This window comes from Denticeps clupeoides, chromosome 12, assembly GCF_900700375.1.
Source record: "Denticeps clupeoides chromosome 12, fDenClu1.1, whole genome shotgun sequence".
NCBI classification, from domain to species: domain Eukaryota; kingdom Metazoa; phylum Chordata; class Actinopteri; order Clupeiformes; family Denticipitidae; genus Denticeps; species Denticeps clupeoides.
Window position 1 is genome coordinate 9,902,949 of NC_041718.1, and position 16,511 is coordinate 9,919,459.

The window sequence follows — 16,511 nt, forward strand, 5'->3', positions numbered from 1 at the left end:
GATTACAGACTGCATAGTTTGTTAGTTACATTACTACAGACATACTTTACATATTTTGTCAATATGTAGTTTTGCAGTTTTGTCAATATTTTGCATATTATATGCAGTCAAAAGAATAATTACACACTGGGGCAGTGGTGACCTAGGGGGTAAGGAAGCGAACCCATAATCAGAAGGTTGCCGGTGCGAATCCCAAACCACCATGGTGCCACTGAGGTGCCACTGAGCAAAGCACCGTCCCCACACACTGCTCCCTGGGTGCCTGTCATGGCTGCCCACTGCTCACTCAGGGTGATGGGTTAAATGCAGAGGACAAATTTCACTGTGTGCACCGTGTGCTGTGCTGCTGTGTATCACATGTGACAATCACTTCACTTTAAAAGAAAGTACAAAAAGTGCTGTTGATTCAGGAAGGACACGGTGGGCGGTCGGCTTGCATTGGTGTTGTTTTAATAAAAGCATCAATACAGTTTTTGTATTCAAACCCCTATGTTTACTGTATTCTTTCAATTGCTTTCAATTGGGTGATCTTTTTTATTTTTAACTTTGACAATATTTTGCACTTATCTTACTCTTCAATTTTATTTTGTAATTTGAGTTTAAGGGCAATAAACGTGCATTGGAATGTTAAAAAAAATCATGTTTTTTTCATTCCATATATTCAAGTTTCATTCCATATATTCAGGTTTTATGGCATACATTCAGACTTTCATTCCATGGTAGAAGCCTAGTGGGTAACACACTTGCTTATTAATCAGAAGACCCAGGTTCAAATCCCACTTACTATGCTTGTGTGCCTGAGCAAGACACTTAACCCTAAGTTGTCCCTGTAACTACTGATTGTCGCTCTGGATAAGGGCGTCTGGTAAATGTAATTCATTCCATACATCAAAAACAACAACAACATTTATTTAGGGTGGTAGAGCCTAGTGGCTCGCCTATAAACCAGAAGACCCGGGTTCGAATCCCACTTACTACCATTGTGTCCCTGAGCAAGACACTTAACCCTAGGTTGCTCCAGGGGGACTGTCCCTGTAACTACTGATTGTAAGTCGCTCTGGATAAGGGGGTCTGGTAAATGCTGTAAATGTAAATGTAAATTTATTTCTCATATAGCCCAAAATCACATACAGTATGTCTCAATGGGCTTTGACAGGCCCAAAAGTTGACACCCCCCACAATTGACCCTTCTGCACACAAGGAAAAACTCCACACAAAAAAACTGTAGGAGAGAGAAAAAAAGAAAGGAAGAAACCTTGGGAAGGAGTGATACAGAGAGGGACCCCCTTCCAGGGTAGAGTGAGCCTGCAAATGGTGTCAGTGCAGGGTTGGGGATGATATAATAATAAGTCCTACAGTTGTAGGGTTGGAGAAGTCCAGAATGTAGTCCAGTGTCATGGTCTAGATTACGTGTCCATAATGATGTTACTGGTCCACTTGAAGATCCCGGAAGCTGTAGTTGTAACGGTGGTGGTGGCTGTGGTGACCCTCTGGTTCGTTTCATGGTGACCCTCTGGTTCGTACGTTCAGACTTTCATTCCATATATCCAGTTCCCTGTCATTATATATATTGTTTATTTCCTGTTTGATTATGATGTCTGATGTATGATGTTGGTAAATCGTGGGTCGGTGTTGTGTGTCGCTCCCACCGGTGGGTGGAGCCAGTGAGCTCCTCCCCTGCACCGCCTCCGCTCCGCGCCTGTCCGACATCCTCACCGAGCTTCAGTCCAGAGAGCGTGTTCGGGAAGAAACGTCGGAGACACGGCGGAGTTACTCTCCTGCCATTACCTCTAACAGGTAGGCGTTCTTTTAAAAACGACTTCATATACAGAAATGAACTAAATCTTTGTAATGTAAAGAATGTGCTAAATGATCTGTAACAGTATTGGAAAAAAACCCCACTAAACTCTAAAACTTGTGTTGGAACTGCGGTGCTTGTTAAATATTCATAAATATTAAATTTAAAAAATGTGCACATAATCAGCACACATAGATATGCAAAGATGGAAATTTTTTGTTTCTCAGTAACTAATATGAGCTTCTATCCCAGTCAGAAATATCACGGGAGGGTTTTATTAATTTGCAGTTTTCTAGAATCTAAATAATTAGAGGTTATCATGAGAATTATTGTTAAATACTCATTAACATGTGTGTTCATTGAGTGATCTCAAAAGGCTTACATTTACATTTACAGCATTTGTCATGCGTCCTTATCCAGGGTGACTTACAATCAGTTTTTATAGGGACAGTCCCCCCCTGGAGCAACTTAGGGTTAAGTGGGATTTGAACCTGGGTCTTCTGGTTCATCGGCGAGTAACCTTTTTTTAAAGAAATAATTGTGTCTTTGGTGTCATTTGGTATGAGTAGACTCGACTTTTTTAAGCGGCTCTGGAAATTCTCTGACGTGTCTCTGCTGCCATTACTTTACCTGTGAGTTTAAGAAGGACATGTTGTACGAACAGCATCTTTTCGCTTTCCTGAAAGGCACGTAGAGGTTGTGACAGGAATGGGAATGAGAGAGGCTCAGAGCTCGGCAGCTCACCTGAGGGTGGTGGGTCCGGTTAATGAGTGACCCCCGTAAACGACTGCGCAGCACTAATATTGCCACCAACGTTACGCTCTCAGACATTAACACCCATGCATGAATAACATGTTACGACACTAACTTTACTTTTAACTTTCATCTTTTAAAAACGGGCAGATTTTATCCACTGTTATAACCAAGTGGTTATAACCACTTTTTGATGTAAAAAGATTCAGTCTCACCAACAATCACATTAACAGTTACATGACATGTTTCCCTTTGGGTGTGAATTATGAGTCATTGATGCAGAGGTTAATTCATAATGATGCAGCCTTCATGTACTTCCTATGATGCAATGCACTAATGATGAAGTCATGAAATAGAGAACAGAAATGTTTCTTCTCTACAGGGAAGGAGGAATATCTTCCAGGATGGGCTCAGTGAAAGGCCTTTTTTGGAGGTAGCCAGACCAGGGTCAGTCTTTACGTCTCCCTGACCTCTGGAGTGGACATGGTCCACTGCACTGCACATTGGGTGACATGTGTCTGGATCCAGACTCTCGTGGCTGCTGCTTTGGACACGTGTCCCTCCACGGCTCCCAGTCCAGTGAACTTCTCGGTGATGTACACTCTGCCTTTCTACCAGGCCCAAAGCCCCATTCAGAACATAGCGACGAATCCCCAGTATCAGGAGATCTATGTGGGGGCTCAGAATAGGATTGTGGCTGTGAACCTGGCCTTGGCCAGGATTTGGGAGCTCCGCACGGGACCGGTGGGCAGCTCGCAGTGCAAGGTTTGCGACCTGTGCAATATGGAGATGGACCGTGACGTACCGGAGAACAATGACAACGAGGTGCTGTTGCTGGACACCATTTACATGTACTTGTACTCTTGCGGAAGCTCCCAACATGGCGTGTGCTACTTCCATCAACTCAACACGGGCGGGCAGCCGCCCCGGCCTTCCCGCTGCTTATTCCGGAAAGCGGCCAACTCGCCTGCCTACTGTCCTGACTGCATTGCGAGTGCCCTGGGCACCAAGGTGTCCATGGTGGAGGAAGGGAAGACTGTGTACTTTTTCGTGGCGGCGACCGTCAACGACAGTGTGACGCAGAGGTACGGCAGGAAGTCCATCTCGGTGCGCCGGCCCCTGCCGAGCGAGGACGGCTTCCACACCGACGTCAGGGGACTGACGGTGCTGCAGCGCCTGCGCAAGGCCTACAGCATCGAGTACATCTACAGTTTCTACACCGAGGAGTTTGTGTACTTTGTGTCCGTTCAGAGAGAGAACCCCGAGGCGGAGCTCTCACAGTACCAGACCCGGCTCGGGCGCCTGCCACGGCACGAGTGGGAGATGCGGCGCTACCGCGAGATAGTCCTGGAGTGCCGGTTCGAGCCCAAAAGAAGGAGGAGGAAGAGGAGCAACGACGAGGCCTTCAAGGACGTGGTCTACAACGTGATCCAGGCATCGCACTTTGGGAAAGCTGGGAAGGAGCTGGCAGAAGAGCTCGGCGCCATGGAAGAGGATGACATCCTGTATGGCGTGTTCGCTGTGACTGATGAGATGGGCATCACGGACCACGACTCAGCGCTCTGTGCTTTTCCCATTGATTCGGTGAACAAGGCCATTGATGATGGTGTGGAGGACTGCTGCACTTCTGGGACAGAGCAGCTCTCTAGGGGACTTTGCTACTACCAGCCCTGTGAAAGTTGTCCTCACGAGGTGAGTTCATGCTGCACCCTGTTATCAAGAGATCAAATTCAAACTAGTGCCAAGTGCCTGTTTATTTAATAAACTACATCATAATCATAATAATATTTCATTTTATTGTGCATTTCAACTTCCACCCCTAATACACCCTTCCACACAACTGTCTTAGGTCAGAATTTGTTGGAACACAAAATATCTGTCATATAACATAAATAAAATCTAAATAAAAGCTTTATGCTGTGATATGCGATAAGGAGCACTCATGGCCAGTCACGAGAACTGAGTCACAACGAAAGAATTAGCAAACAGAACACTGGGAGTGGTGGATGTTGGAAGGGTTTCCCTTCTGTTTATTCATTTGGAGAGAAGAGGGTGAAGTCACACTCCACCATTAGGGAAGAAATAGTCCCAGGGTCTTCTGCTAATTAGAGCCATCGATGGCTTGTGTGCATCTGCTCTATTTTTCAGATTATTTGAACATGACCATAGGTAGCTCGGCCTTTACTTCATGATAAGATTCAAATGTTAGGTTAAAGTTTGCTAAGCAAACCTTGAGGAATAACAGCAGACCCTGTGATCTTTCACTGTACTACAGAGGTCTTTTTGTTTATGGGCAGTGTCAAACTTACTTGGCTACTACCATGTAATGCATGTTCTGTCCTTCCAAAGCCTTTCAAAATTGACATGCCAAGTCCAACTTTTCACAGTTCATGTGTCTTTAGGTTGTGGGAAGAAACCAGAGGACCAAGAAAAGGTTACTAATTACTGACATGCTAGAAAGAAGCTTGGTACATGAGCAGTTTCAATAGAGCTGTGTGAAGTGCTGGCTGAGGAAAAGGTTTTTCTTTACTTACCTAGTAGCTTTTTGTGAATGGAAAAAGTGTAATGTGGAAATTATTATAATGTATTACTCATCATGTAAAGCAGATTTAAGATAAAAATGTCAGTAAAAAGTTTTTTTTGGGGCCTGTCAGTGGCCCATTGTAAGTAGTTTGCTGTGTGGGCGCCTGAGATGTTCTCAGCAGCAGGATCATCCCTTTCCAAAGTAAACCTCACAACCGAAACATAAACTTTAATGTGTAAACATTAATCTGTTGTGATTTAAATGCAGTCTTGTTTGAGTATGTTTGATTTGGCATTTATTGTAAGTGGCTAATGTATCAAATTTGTGCAAAAAAGTTTCTGAATTTGAGATTCAGGCCAGACACATCAAATTTTGCATGTGTCTGTTTGCTTTTGTATAGACTGAGGGGATTGGGTGCCTTACTGGCTGGTGATCGCCTTTCAATCTCATTTCATGTCTGTACACATGTCCACTTTCACTTAACACACGGAACACACATTTTAACACGGATGACTATAAATAAATCAATTAGTATGGAAGTATTGGCAAATCTAGTGAATGAGAATGAGAAGTCAAATGGTTTAATTAATGTGAATTCATTTTAATGTTTTGTTTTGTACTGATTTTGATTTAGTTTTGCATGTAACAAATTTAGCTGTTTTGTTACAGTAACTCCATAGAAAGTGCAATTGATTTGGCAACAACACTAAGAGTCCTTAAGTACAAGAGTAATTAAAAAGCACCTCTGGATGGAATAAGGGTGGATCGTACTGAGCCTTTAGTCTGGGAGGCTTGAGTAGGATTTTCTTTGTCTGTGTGCAGAGCATGGAGAACAGTGCAACCTGCAGGGACCAGCCCACCATGGTGTCCAAACCCTTCTACAGGGTGGACTTGTTCAACAGACAGATGCACAACATTCTGCTGACCTCACTTTTAGTCACCATCATCGACAACAAGACAGTGGCGCACATCGGCACTTCGGAGGGTCGGCTGCTGCAGGTCAGGTCCACAGCCTTTTTGCCCTGATAGATTATTTTAAGGTATTAATACTGTTTCATTTTCTTAATGTATTTAGAATTATTTTAACCTAAGAAATGTATGTATATGTTTAATAAAATATTGGTTGAATTTAATTCCTATTTAAGTAGGGATTTCTCCATTTCCTACAATATATTATGATTTAAGGAGTTTAAGTTTTTAGTGCCATGTATGGATTCTGTATAAATGACTTTAATATAGTCTTCTCTTCACAATGACAGAACACTTGTAAAAGTGTTTACAGATGTAAAAGTGTTTACAGGTGTAAAATAATGTCTCCCCTATTCTTTTTTGTCTTCATGTTACAGCTTGTCCTTAGAAGATCCAGCCCTACCATATTTGCAAATTACTCTTTGGTGGAAAATGGGAAGGTTTCCTCAACTGCTGCAGTGTATTCTGCAGAGTCATTACTCTTTGTTGTGGGAGACAAGGTAGGCACCATAAAGGGTTTTAATTTTTTTTTCTTTTATTAATATAAAAAAAAAGACTTTTTTTTGCTGTTTTTATTTGCTGTTTTATTTGCTCATTAAACTCATGTTTATGTAATTAGAACCATTCATAATTGAACATAAAATTTTGCTATGTTTTATATACATAGCAGAGGTACAATGGTAGTCCAGTGGCCCTTTGCCTTTATGAGTGTCTATTTAGCAGAAATTCATAATAGTATTAGTATTAGTATTGTACCTAAAAACAAGAGAATGAGGGGAATGAGAGGTTACATACAGGTTACTGTCACAATGGCGAGCTGACGGGGGAGGGAAGCGCAGAGTCGGGACATTCCTGGAAAGGGATTTTATTTATAACAATAAAAGAACTGAAACAAAACCAGGCTTGACAGCTTTAAACAGTGCAAAAAGGAAGGGGAAAATACAAACTAGCCTGCAGGCTTGTGGCGATTGCCAGAACTCAAAGTACACATATACCGTTGCCAGGTCAAGTTCATGAAAATGCCATCCCTGCACACATCCTTCCAGGTACCTGCGGGCCCTGCCTCTGCACGTCCCCTTTGACGCTTCTTGTGTCATTCCCTGCCCCGCACAGGGAGGTGGTCCAGAAGCCTCCGGCAACCACATATGGCACCCCTGTCTGGTGCCTTCTGGGACCATGCAGCCCCTCTCGCTGCACGTCCCCACTGGCAGAGCGGCCATCTTCTCTCCCTGTACTGTGCAGGGAGGTGGTCCCGGAGCCTCCAGCGATCGCTCACGGCACCCCTGTCTGGTGCCTTCTGGGACCATGCAGCCCCTCTCGCTGCATGTCCCCACTGGCAGAGCGGCCATCTTCTCTCCCTGCACCGTGCAGGGTGGCGGTCCCGGAACCTCTGGCGACCATTCACGGCACTCCAGGCTAATGCCTTCCCCTCTCGCGTCATGTCCCTGGTGCGAAGGTGGGGGCTTTGCCAGACCATCCGGCTAGCACCTTCTGCATTTGTTGGAACAAGCATCCCCTCTTCCTGCCTGGTCCAGCTGGGTCCACATGCATACCGCTCTATGGCACACCGCCCCTCTGGGCCCGCCCTCCGTACCAGCTACCGGAGGACCCAGCTTCGTCGCTTGTCCACCCACCCTCTCCTCACGAGGAACCCCCGACCAGAAACGCACCCCCCAAAAAAATTATTTGGAGGAGCACCTCCCCGGCTGGTCTTAGGGGTACCTTGGGGCTCGTCCACCTCGTCTTGGACCAGCACAGTCTGGTCAGGAACCTCGTCCCTGGGGTTCGGCTCCGCCATCTGGTGGACATAAAGAGGGGAAGTGGGCTCCCCCTCTGGGCTCTCCGGGACCTCCTCAGGGGGCACAGCCAGGATCCCGGGAGGCGTGACCTTCTCACCGCCTGCCAGTGCTGGGCCTTCTTGCACCGGATCCTGACTGGCGCTGGGTATGGTGGTGGGGCAAAGTTTGATCCCTGGCTCTGGCTCAGGCCAATCAAACTCTGCCCTCTCCAGGAAGTCCTGAAAACCCATTCTGCCAATCTCTCCCTGCTGCCACAGGGCTGTGCCCCAGCCCCATGCTGACCCAGTCAGACGTGTGATGATGGTGGTGATCTTCTCCATGTCTGAAAGTACACGCCACAGGATGTTATGAAAGATTGGCATGTACCTGCTGCTACGCTGAAGGGTCCTGGACTCCCCTGTGAGGCAGTCCCGGCAGTGCAGTTGCTGGCTGGCGACCCTGTTCCACCAGCTTACCCCCACGTCGCCGTCTTCCTCCTCGCTGTTGTCACACCTCTGGGAGTGACATGGGTCTCCACGGACCTTGCGACGATGCTGGATCCTGGCTCGCCAGCAAGAAAGTGCTCCACCAGCATGTAACCCGATCCCGGCGCGTCTCGTAGCGAATCTCCCTGACCCCACGGGGATCTCTCCAGCGCTCCTGGCTGCTGCCCGCATTCGCTCCGGCTGGCCGCATTTTTCTCCACGGTTCTCTTCCTCTGTGCTTTTGGTGGGAGGGACAGGTGCCGTCAATCCTGACAGTTAAACACATTGTTACATACTGTTCTATATGTATACTGTTCTATATGCTGTAGAAATGGCTTCAGCATGATTGACAGGAGGTAGAAGGTCTAACCACGTTAGACTGACAGAAGTTACAAAGTAAACATGATGTACTCACCAAGTCAGCTTCTTCTTCATCTTCTTAGGTGGGATCTTGTGCTAAAACAAGATTGTGAGATCTCCAGATTTTCATTATTTTGCAAAATTAGCAGTTTACCACAAATTTTTCATAAAAAAGCCACACATTTTCAAATCTATTGCAGCATTTTTGCATAAAATACCCCCAAATCCTTCATGTAAAGTCTGTTCTACAACACCTATTACTCAATGTATAATTCTGCATGTAAATTTAGTTCTTCTATTACTCATTTTGGCTTATGAAGACCTTGGATGGCATCAACAAAAAATTGAGAAAACACAACAGAATTTGTCATTTTTATTGAATAAAATTAATGAAAGTAATGAAAAAAGTCAGTTTCCTTTTGGTTTGTGCTTGAGATTTTTTTTAGTGCTACTATGAATAATTTGTATACACCATTAATTATATCTCGCGGAACCTGCTGTACCTGAACCTTTTGGCTATATGTAAGCCCTGGGTGCAGTTTCACAGTGCATAATCTATGGTCTCTTTACGCTAGATGATCAAAGTCCCTCAGAGAGGACCTGGCTGTCGGCACTTCCTGACCTGTGCCATGTGTCTCACTGCCCCGAATTTCATGGGGTGTGGCTGGTGCTCAAATAAATGCTCGTGGGAGTTTCAATGTGAGGGCAGTTGGAGGAATGAGTCATGTCCACCTGGAATTACAGAGGTACATTCTTCTGAAGTGACAAAGGTTGAGATGAGTGATTTATTTAGCATATTTTTATGTTTTAAATAAAACTTCTATGTGCACTGCTTGTAAACATGTACAACATTTTCATTCTAATTCTAATGTATTTGAATGTTATCTGCATTGTGTGTTTACATTTAGTGTAAGAAAAAAACATCAGTTTCCATACCATAAACCTTAAATAAAGGTCTCCTTTACAAAGTGGTAAATACACCTTTCTCCCTCCAGTTCTTTCCTAAGACTGCGCCCCCAGATGGCCAAACAGAACTCACTATTTGTGGGTTTGAGTTCCAGTCACCTCTGAGGCCGGCCATCAGTACTAAAACTCATGAGGTCAGGCTGGGGGAGACCGTTTGCCATGTACAGCCAAAGGACAGCAACAGCACTCGGTGAGTTTGTCTCCACAAGAGGCAAACCAAAGGATTATTTTTAACAACATTATTTACGCAGAAAGGGAAAGACAAGAGTTACTGATTGATGTTGCAGCTTGGTGTGTAAGATCCGATCAGGCCCAGCAGAGCTTTTCAGTCCAGTCAACATCACAGCCAAGGTGAACGAGGGTGTGGTGGAGGGTCGCTACTCCATTGACGGGATTGCCTTGATGCCTGGATTCACTTTTGTGGTAAAAATGTTTTTAACTACAGGCAGCACTGGGCTTCATGAACAGTTTAAATAAATCCTAACAAAACACAGATGTGTAGAACTGAGTTTGTTAGTTATTGAAAATCCTGTACCATTCGCTAGGTACCAGATATCGCTGAAGTACAACCAGACTATGGGCCTATCACTGGAGGCACTCTTATCACAATTACTGGGCCACATCTGGACGCTGGGAAGACAAGGAGGGTTACTTTAGATGGCGAACCCTGCCCAATTAAAAAGTAAACATGCAACAAGTAGTACCTTTTTATCACACTGTGTCCTTGCAATGTAACAAAAGTTTATTTTTCCTCTTATAGTGTTTCAGTGTCCAGAGGAAACATGTCCTCCATCATTTGTGTCTCAGGGCGTGTTAGTGAGGTCAAAGACGTGGTCTTGCGAGTGAACATTGACAGATCTCATGTCCAGACCACCAAGATTTTCCGCTACAAAGAGAATCCTGAGATCACAAATGTTTATCCAGACTGTAGTTTTGACAGGTGCGACTGTGAGTTTTGTCCGCTAATATGCTAACGAAATTTAAGTCTCTAGCATGCAAATATGCTAATATAATTGAACTAAAAATGTTAATAAGTACACCTGTAGTGCTCTATGGCATTGTTATAGAATTAATAGATGCTGCTGAAAGGAAATGTCATACTCATTAAGCCTTTAATCAAATAAATCAACTCTTGTTCAGCCTGAATTAATTTACATCCATGTTGTGTTTGCATCAATGAACAATGTGGTCTTTGATCTTTAGGGGCTCACGAATTACAATTGAAGGGAAGAATCTGGACTCTGTTTATAGGACTATCATTCACTTCAAGCCCAATGAGAATCACCTGAAGCCTGTTTCCATTGTAAGGTTCTCCACAACTTCCTAGGATTTCCAGCACATTTTTGGATGCAAGGTGCAAGTGGGCAATTAATTATGTTAACTATTAGCCCATAGTCATTTACATTAAAGCCCTTGATGAAGATCAGTTTTGCAGATATCTTAAAGCACATTTTCATGCATTAAGAGACTTCAAACGACCAGATTCACATAGCTCTGTTCCCATTTCCTGTAGGAATGTTGTGGGAGGGCTAAGTCCACTCAGATGGAGTGCACAACCCCAGCTTTCCCAAGAGATGAGTCTGAGTTAGGAGAACTGTCCTTTGACATGGATGGAGCCCAAGAACTCTGGAAGAAAGAATTTCACTACCATCCTTCCGGAAGTCCCATACCATTCGAAACTGAAGGCCACATACTCCGTCTTTATCCAGGGTTTGATGAAGTGTCTCTTCATGTGTGTCAATCAGTGTTAATAATTTAATTTAGTCTTAATATCCATGTCTTATTTGCCAACTGTAATTGTTTTTTTTTTATGTTTATGTCAAAATAGCACCAGAAACTGAACCTTGTCAATTCTTGCATGACCATCACCATGACAGTTGGTGGAGTTGACTGTGGTGCAAAAGTTCTAGATAATGAAATAACTTGCAGGATTCCCAAAAACCTGACCCTAAACAGTGAAGGACTTACTGTCAAGGTAAGACTACCCTCTAATCTCCCCATATGTTTTTCCTTGTGACCAGTACATTACCGAATAACATGGAACCACTTAGATATGTCCCTTGGCAAATGTCTTTCAGATATTTATCAACGGTCAGGTTCATGATGTTGGCACAGTTATCCTGATCAGTAACCACTACATGGTGGGAATTGTTCTGGGCATTGTGGCGGCTCTGGTTGCTGGTGCAGTGCTGGCTTTTGTGGTCATGAAGCACTTGAGAAAGAAGACCAGTGGTGAGGATCTCAGAAAGATATATCTAAATGTTTTTTCCCACTAATGGAGGTCTAGGTCAACCTTTCTCTTGTTTGGAAGAAAATCATTGAATTAATTTTTTTTTTTACATTTTCAGTAGCCACCATGGAGAACCATTTGTTACACTACACCCATAACCACAACCGAGCCAACAGCGAGGACTTGTCTCCTGCTGGGGACTACAGGCGAGGTGGGACAAAATGGATCATTTATTATTTAAAGGTCCCTATTTTGAAGTTTTCACTTTGTGAGATTATTTAACATTAATTATTTGTCCCCCTAGCCTGCCTATGGTCCTACAGTGGCTAGAAATGGCGTGCTTTATATGGCAGCTAAGTCAAATCTGAAAGATTCCCTTTATGTCCGCTCAGAGTTTTCCCATCTCTCCCCTAAAAAGGAAACTCCACCGACCGTCATGGCTTGAAACATGCAAAGCACTGCAGTTGCTCTGAGCCAAAAAGGAAGTGTTGATGATGTAATTTCTGTGATTGCCTGCTCACTTCTATAGGCCGCTCACCGCCTCGTCCCGCCTCTCTCCTTCTAATTAGCATTTAAAGCTACACACACCGAAACGGCACGTCCTGGGAAAATCTCATTGTGGGACTGGCACTAATTGGCTGTAATGCAGCACCATGGCTGAATTTCAGAAAGAAACTTCAGATACAGGATTAAGGGACCACTAAGACTGATATAAAAGCAAAACAAATTCATAATAGGGGACCTTTAAATGGTGGTCTGTATAAAGTTTCCTCTGTTGCTCATTCACAAATTTTAATGTCATCTCTCAACTCAGTTTCTAGTTCTGCAGGCCCTGTAGCCTTCCCTGGCCTGGCCTACACAGGAGCAATGGACCCGACCCTAACTCCCCTCATGCCCCCTGAGAAAATCTCAATCTCCAGCTTCCGGCCAGAGCTTCTGGAGGAGGTGAAAGATGTGCTGATCCCAGCACACATGCTCAACGTTCACCATCACCAGATTATTGGGAAGGGTGGGTTATTGTGCAATATGGCGCAGTACATAGACTTCATCATTTATCACACAGAGGACCTGGGGACCTAAGAAGCATTTTTGCATTGAAACTGTTACAACCTGAGTGTTATTCACTATTACAAAATGTAAATGCTAATATAATTAAATGCTAATATAATAAACATAATTCTAAATCAAGCTTTGAGTGTTCATAATAGACAGTGTCTTTGCCCATCATAAACAGATCATAACCACAATTGACAACAATATTACAAAGATTGACATATAGAAGGTTGTTTCCCAGCATTTTTTTACTAATCGTATATGTTGCTGAGTTTAAAACCTGTATCTGAATAATGCCATTTATGCGCTGGATCCTTTAAATGTAATTGGAGCGTTTTCCAATTTTCTGCACTGTTGAAATAGACACTCAAACCATGACAGAACAAAGACCATGGGAGTCAAGAGGGCACAGGTGATTTGTAACTGTAATGTCTCAGGCAGTGTGTCATCAGGCAAGTCTGACATGGTTTTTCTCATATTTTCCCATCAGGCCATTTTGGTACGGTTTATCATGGGTATCTTACGGACCACAACAACCGCGAAATCCACTGTGCTGTGAAGTCTCTGAACAGTGAGTAGCATTGCCGTTTAATGGCACTGTGTAGTCACTTAAAAGGCTTGATGACTTGTCACATGGAAGGATGGTCTCACTGTATCTTTAGCACTGTATCGTTATTTTAAAATGATCATTGTAGTGATCATTTAAAATGATCATTGTAAGAATGCATGATTTTGCCTCAGGGATAACAGACGTGGAGGAGGTGGAGCAGTTTCTCAAAGAGGGTATTATCATGAAGGCTTTCCATCACAGCAACGTGCTCTCCCTGCTGGGCATTCTTCTGCCTGAGGAAGGCCTCCCCCTGGTGGTGTTACCGTACATGAAGCATGGTGACCTGCGCCACTTCATCCGCTGTGAGAACAGGGTGAGTGGTGACATCACTCCGTTGCCATATGTTACCATGTGTATTTATTTTGCATTAACCTATTCTGACATTGCTAGAAATGCTGTACTGGTTGTAACTTCGAGGTAAAATAAGACAGATTTTTTTTTTTGCCTCTAGAATCCCACTGTGAAGGACCTGATTGGTTTTGGGCTCCAGGTTGCCAAGGGGATGGAGTACTTGGCCCAGAAGAAGTTTGTTCATAGAGATCTGGCTGCTCGTAACTGCATGTAGGTACAGGGCCAAAAAAAGCAGATATGGAGGACAATGACTTTTGACTGACAGCTCTTTCCACAGGCTGGACGAGTCGTACACAGTGAAGGTGGCAGACTTTGGCATGGCACGGGATGTGTTTGACAAAGAGTATTACAGCATTCAGGACCACAGGAAAGCTAAACTTCCTGTCAAGTGGATGGCAATAGAAAGCCTGCAGACTCAGAAGTTCACTTCCAAATCAGACGTAGTAAGAGGCAGTCCTGTTCTGGGGCATTAGGAATCATTCTAAACTTTACATGACCTTTGTCATTTTTGATTTATGTTCTCAGTAGGATAACTATATTTGTTTGCTGTGCCATGACCAGTGGTCCTTTGGGGTGCTGATGTGGGAGATGCTGACTAGAGGGGCCAGTCCCTACCCTGAGGTTGACCCATATGACATCACACACTACCTGCTGAAGGGGCGCAGGCTGCCTCAGCCTCAATACTGTCCTGACCCTCTGTGAGTGAACTGATTTCTACCTTTGTTGTGGCAAATAATTATCAAGCCACAATGCATTGCATTAAACTGAATTTTCCAGTGCTCATAAACTTTCCTTGACTCCATGGTAAAACATTCTCTCATTTCTAGTTGATGAGAAGCTTTCATTGTTTTTCCAATAGCCACAAAAACAAAGTCACATCCTTAGAAATGGTCAACCTACACTGTAAATTGTCCACTACAGTCAATTCTGTCTTATATTCCCATGGGGTTAATGATCATATCCATGGTGGTAGTAACAGGTTATTGCACAGGACAGAGAAAACATGCATGAATCAGGAGCTGTTCAGATCTTCAACACTTCATCTCATCCAACCAATTTGTTTACTGTTTCAATTACCTTGCTAGTGAATTAAATGCATTTTCTTCCATGGCAGAGTTGCAGAAATTAGAAGGATACAGCAAAAACACATGTTCATGGAAACTTCCACAACACTAGCAATACAACTACTTTCTTTTTGAATGTTGAGTTAACTATTTTGTTTGAGTTAAACAGCAAAAAAGGAAAGAGAAATGGAGCTCATTATGGTCCCAGTATAGTGTACAGGCCAATTAATATTAATCAGGCTGATGGCTCCACGCCTCTGTTTGACACAGCATGTCTTTTCAGCCATAACAGTGTCCTGTTATTGGCACACGGATCTCCTAACAATAAAGAGGAATGTCTAAACTGAATGGATGTCATAATTGCTCCTGTAGATACACCATAATGCTCCAGTGCTGGGACCCAGATGCAGAGAGGAGGCCGAGTTTTTCCACCCTGGTGGGGGAAATTCTCACCATCCTGTCCGGCCTGGAGGGAGAGCATTACATCAGCCTTAAAGTTACCTATGTGAACCTGGACCAGCCCAGACCCTATCCTGCCCTCACAGAGTCTGCAGACGAGCAGGAAATCTCTGATGAAGATGCAGATGCCTCTTCATCTGCTTGATTAAATGGCCACAAGTCATTATTGCAACAGGTATATATTAAAATATAGCTTATTTTTTCATCACCTGTACTGTTAGTTATATACTTATTAACATATTTAACGATTTAATGTTAACCCATTTAAGACATAACTGGTCAGACTGGTCTGTTTTTTTACAGATTTTTTTTATTTTGTCTGAAGCTTTGTGATTATTGCTGCAATAAAGAACTGTGTGTATATAAGGTCTGATCTTCATTTAATATACTTTGTGCATGCAATGTATTTAATTACTTATGTATTTTACATGTGTTCTTTAAAATGCTGATTTTAGGGTTCTAGAGAAGCATTATTTCACACTGAATAATATGTTTCCACCTAAACACATCATAAGTATACGTACGTTATAAGAATGTGTTTTTTATTATTAATATTTGCCTCTCGCAGAATTTTTTTTTATTGTTTTAGTGCAATATGGGCATTACTAGCAGTAGTCATTATGCTGAAGGTCCACAAGAAGTCACTGTCTTCTCACTCATAAATAGGGTGCAGCAGCTCCAGCGCCTGCAGGAAAACCGCAGCAGTGCCTCACTGTCCTGTTTGTATAATCCTCTAAAACACACTGGGAGAAATGTATTTTTAATCTCATTAAAAGATGGCTGTGAGTGAGTCTTGCATGTTTTATTAATACCTGCGGTTTGATACACAAGCAATTTCTTATCTCAGAAGCTTGCCAAAGCCCAAAGGTGAGTGAACCTCCCCCCAGAGCTTAGCACATAAGGGTTGAGTGGCTGATGTGAAAGCCATGCTCTACACTATACTGTTTGCACCCAATCGTCTTAATGGCTTCCATTTGAGCTGCTCACTAGGGAAACGCAAAGAGGATTTGACCGGACAGAGGTTGCACAGATGCTTTTAAGGTCTCTGGTTCCTCAGGTGAACCCTCCTCATCAAGGAGGACCTCATAATCAAACATATGTCTGACCTCAG

General features: G+C 43.5%; 1 protein-coding gene across 1 annotated transcript; it reads left to right on the plus strand.

The window, feature by feature from the left end:
* Positions 1-1,719: 1,719 nt before the first annotated feature.
* mst1rb (macrophage stimulating 1 receptor b) lies at positions 1,720-15,753 on the plus strand. The gene is made up of 21 exons (XM_028998112.1): positions 1,720-1,797; positions 2,934-4,243; positions 5,898-6,074; positions 6,422-6,544; positions 9,243-9,413; positions 9,663-9,823; positions 9,921-10,056; positions 10,179-10,315; positions 10,394-10,573; positions 10,837-10,936; positions 11,147-11,365; positions 11,462-11,608; positions 11,712-11,865; positions 11,982-12,074; positions 12,678-12,872; positions 13,407-13,487; positions 13,658-13,839; positions 13,978-14,087; positions 14,155-14,320; positions 14,439-14,575; positions 15,314-15,753. The coding sequence occupies exons 2-21, from the start codon at positions 3,035-3,037 to the stop codon at positions 15,543-15,545; spliced, it is 4,110 nt and encodes a 1,369-aa protein (XP_028853945.1). The 5' UTR covers positions 1,720-1,797; positions 2,934-3,034; the 3' UTR covers positions 15,546-15,753.
* The last annotated feature ends 758 nt before the right edge of the window (positions 15,754-16,511 follow it).